The 4,198-nt window shown below is 36.0% G+C and overlaps 1 protein-coding gene across 1 annotated transcript in view; it reads right to left on the bottom strand.

Moving 5' to 3' along the window:
• The window catches only part of LOC107680739 (uncharacterized), an 18,134-nt gene extending 15,445 nt beyond the window's left edge, over positions 1-2,689 (bottom strand). Inside the window, exons 1-5 of the mRNA XM_016476786.1 lie at positions 2,654-2,689; positions 1,213-1,886; positions 698-743; positions 497-573; positions 252-362 (exon numbers count right to left, since the gene is read on the bottom strand). Of these exons, the coding sequence (XP_016332272.1) occupies positions 252-362; positions 497-573; positions 698-743; positions 1,213-1,886; positions 2,654-2,689 (944 nt within the window). The remainder of the gene's footprint in view (positions 1-251; positions 363-496; positions 574-697; positions 744-1,212; positions 1,887-2,653) is intronic.
• Between the last annotated feature and the right edge of the window lie 1,509 nt (positions 2,690-4,198).

The following is a 4,198-nucleotide window of genomic DNA, read 5'->3' as shown; positions in this document are numbered from 1 at the left end:
ATAGCATGTAGACAGACTGTCTATATATATATATATATATATATATATTATAACGATGTATGTTACAATGATAAAAGAATAAACAAATGTGAAAAGCTATTGTACGTTTTAATAATATTTGTCTAAATTCTGTTATTTATAATTTTGTTCTTTTACATTTTAGACATTTTAGATCTGCTGCCATCATAACAATGAGGTTCAAACAAAAACACAATTGTTAACAACAAAGAGCAACACATAATTCAAATTACCTCTGATTATGTACGCTTTTACCAGCAATGAAGCTATTATAGTCAGTTCCACGAACTGAAAACATTAGCTGGGCCACTCCAACATTTTCCCCTCCATGATCACCTCTCACTCTAAAAAACGAAGTATTAAACATTGAAGCATTACTCAACCACAATTGATTATGAACTAGGAGGTCAAATCTTACATAACATAACCGTGTGACAAAGGATTTGCTGATTTCTAGGTTTCTATTTAAAACACTTACCTCTGTGGAAAGCCATGTTCATTTACAGCCTCGCTGAAGATGGCCAAATGGGTGTCAGGGTGATTATTGTTCGCTACCTTTAAGGTACATTATCTGTACAATAAAACATAATAGGATGTAAATGTAAATTGATAAAATAAATCATTTTTAGGACAAGTAAATTGTGCACACTGCAGTCAAGAAATGTAAGCAAATTCATACCTTTCTTGAATAACCATCTATTCCTCCAAAAATTACAATGTTGTACCTAGGTTACAGGTATAAACAAAACTCCATTTGAAACAATAAAAATGACTACAAATAAATTGCTACAGTTGATAGTTTTTTTGTTGAAAATGCAGTTAATAGTCTCTCCCAGAATGTTGAGTCGGTGTAAATGTGACCCAGTAGATGAAATCCAGGTTAAGTCTCATAATATAAATATGAGATAGAGTATCAATGTTTGATTTCAGTCAATAGTTTCACTATTATCACCAAATATCAAGGTTATATTTTCACAGAATATTCTTTACATTATGTAGGAAAATTTTATATAGAAAACAGTAAACAAAACAAAAAAAAGACTTTAGCATGGTTCACAGGCAGAGTTACAAATAGCAAAAGTGTGAATGTTGCAGCTGAATATGAAAGATGTTTTACTAACTACACTCTGGTATTACTTGGCAATCATTTCTCATATATACTAACTACAATTGTGACATTCCACTCAGAATTACCTGATGAGTTTGTGGTTGATGTCAACATGGACCATATACTTGGGACAAGGAACTCTATATGTTCTTCGAGCCATGCACCTTAGGTTGGTCATTCTTGACAGGACACCAACACTGTCCACACGATGCATAGATGCAACGACTCTGTCCCACTGAAGACGGTGCCCTTTTGCAAGGAGAGCCCCTCGGACCATTCTGTATCCAGCATCTGGCAAATAATTCTTCACTTCTGTCACGAGAACATCTAGCTCTTCATCGGTAGAAGTGCTGTACAGTGCTGTAACTGACAAATTGTTGTCAGCCATCCTTCTACACAATGTTGCTCGAGACACTCCCAATATATTGGCTACACATTTTAAAGGGAGACCAAGTTCAATAAGGTGGATAAGAGTATTTGTTGAAATTGTCAATCTTGGACGTCCACGTCCACCACCTCTTTCCACATCCACTGTAACACACACCTCTTCACTATCCATCTGGCGCTGTATGGCAATATTTAGATGTGTAAGCGCTGATATAACATAATCAGAAATGTTTATTATATTAGCCAGGGCGCTGATTATTACAAGCTCCTGCCTGCAAACAAACTGCTGATAATCTGTGTCCAGAGGCTGTCTCTCCAGGACATGTTGCACACGGTCTTGAAGTCGCTGGAGAATGTAACGCTTCAGCAACTCCTAAAAATATGTTTAACATATCAGATGAATGTGCAAATTAACAAATTAATGTTCTAATACACTGCAGAATGACAAGCAGGTAGAACAGATCGTCATCACTCTGCCTATCGCTTTTGCAACATAAACCACTCAAAGCTGAAAGAAATTATGTCCAAATAGAGATAGAACCTACATTTGAAAAAAGATGTAAAGATTGCATTTTTAATGAAATAACTGGTGCATCGGTACTTTTAAAACATAAAAGCAGATAATCCGTAGCATCCCTAGCTGGTCTCGATGGTAACTTTAGAACCCACTGACTACAAAACGTATTTAAAATTACTCGATAGTTTATAATCGAAATCGTTGTTTTATTGATTGTTTATCGCCCATTCATCATGTGATTCCTACAAACACCAGTTATAGTATAAGAAAGTTGGCTTGGATTAACAACTTTGTAATACAGCAAACTGCTCACTTCATTAACTAAAACAACCTTTAATCATAAGAAAATGACTTTACTTACTCATTGAGTCTGGTTTTCATCCTCCATGCTGCAATCTCTCCGCTGAGTGTTCGAAATCTCCCTTCGGTGGTGGTAGCTGTTTGTAATGCCTGATCAAAAGTTACTGCTAACCTGATACTACTACTAACAACAACAACAGAACACAACACATCACATCATTGTAATTTTTAAATTAAATATCTGGACATTTAAGTTAACACTTAATAACATTACTGATCTGAATAAACAGCTGCAACTTTGGTGTATAAAACAGCAGGCTAACCGGGTAGCTGTATTTCGTGCGAACGATATAAATCATAATGTGATATTGTAGAAATTGTAAACAGGTGGTAAAAATAGAGTACCTATTAAAATGTCTTGAATGATAAAGACCTCATGGAACAATGCACAGTACAAGCGCAGCGTTGAGCTTCTTGAGTCTGTTCAGTAAAGAGTGTTTTGATTGGTGGATTAAAAGCTCACCGCGATTGGCTGAACGGAACATCCTCCAAAAAAAGATATTTATGAATCTTAACCTGCCAGGAAGGTCTCAAAAATACCGCACACAAATTCAAAGCAGTCCGCGCACGTGTGACGATTTGCAAATGCAGATTCAACGATTCATAAATACATCTAACATCATTCATAAATGCGTGATGGAAATTAATTCAAGAACTTGATATATACATATTTGTGGAAACATTTTAAATTTATTTAGGTAAGATGCATTTGTGTGAGCATTTGGGGAAATATTTATGCTTTTACTTGTGTATTTATGAATTGTGTTTTGAATTTATGAATTGGATTTTGTAAATGTGAATTGTGCTGTGCATTTATGAATTTTATTTTGTAAATGTATTATTTTTGAGACTGATCTGGCTCCATAAATAAAGCCTTTCATTTCCAAGGGAACCAAAGACTGACAGACGTTCATTTTTCAGATACATGATGCGTGTGCATTAGACACATCTGATGTCACACTCCAGATCACCAGGCTCATTTATCCATCCATCCATCCGTCTGTCCGTCCGTCCATTGTTCTAGCTATCCTATCTATCGTTCTAGCATTCTATTGATCGCCGTAGCGTTCTTTTGTTCTACTGTTCTGTCATTCTGTCTGTCGCTGCATCGTTCTATCTGCATTTCTATTGTTCTGTCTGTCATTCTGTTGTTCTGTCTCAGTCATTCTATCATTCTACATGGTCACTAGGTGGTTACTATGTATGGTTGCTGAACAGACAGACTTTCAATTCTCATGAGGATCTTTGAGAGAGGCCACTTTAGAGGTTTCCCACCTCTAGCTTCTGCTGTACTGACTGATTTGCAAAGCTGTTGGGTCAAGTTCTGTTATTCTCAGCCGTTAGATGGTGTAGACACAACATTTCTCAGAGTTCAAAAAGGAAACTTCTCAATATTTAGAGTATGCAGAAATGAAAATGGGAAACATGTTGCCACTAACCCGCGGACTGTACCGAGCCGAGCAGAATAACAATCACTGTCTGAGTTGAATAAAGAAGAAAAGGTGTGTCTCTCCTTCCAGCCACTTTATGTGTACAACTGCTGTGCTAAGAAACTGGAATCTTAATCTCTAAGCTGTGTCCTTGTAACACTTTGTATTTAAGATGAAATTCAGATTGTTGTTTGCCAAAGTTCTTTAAAGGGGTCATATGACGTTGCTAAAAAGAACATTATTTTGTGTATTTGGTGTAATGAAATTATGTTTATTAAGGTTAAAAAAACACATTATTTTCCACATACTGTATATTATTGTTTCTCCTCTATGCCCCGCTTTTCTGAAACGCGCCGATTTTTACAAAGCTCATCGGTC

The sequence above is a fragment of the Sinocyclocheilus anshuiensis genome, unplaced genomic scaffold (genome assembly GCF_001515605.1).
Source record: "Sinocyclocheilus anshuiensis isolate Anshui unplaced genomic scaffold, SAMN03320099.WGS_v1.1 scaffold1474, whole genome shotgun sequence".
Lineage (NCBI taxonomy): Eukaryota > Metazoa > Chordata > Actinopteri > Cypriniformes > Cyprinidae > Sinocyclocheilus > Sinocyclocheilus anshuiensis.
The sequence above is the reverse complement of the archived record's forward strand: the minus strand, read 5'-3'. Positions and strand labels throughout refer to the sequence as shown.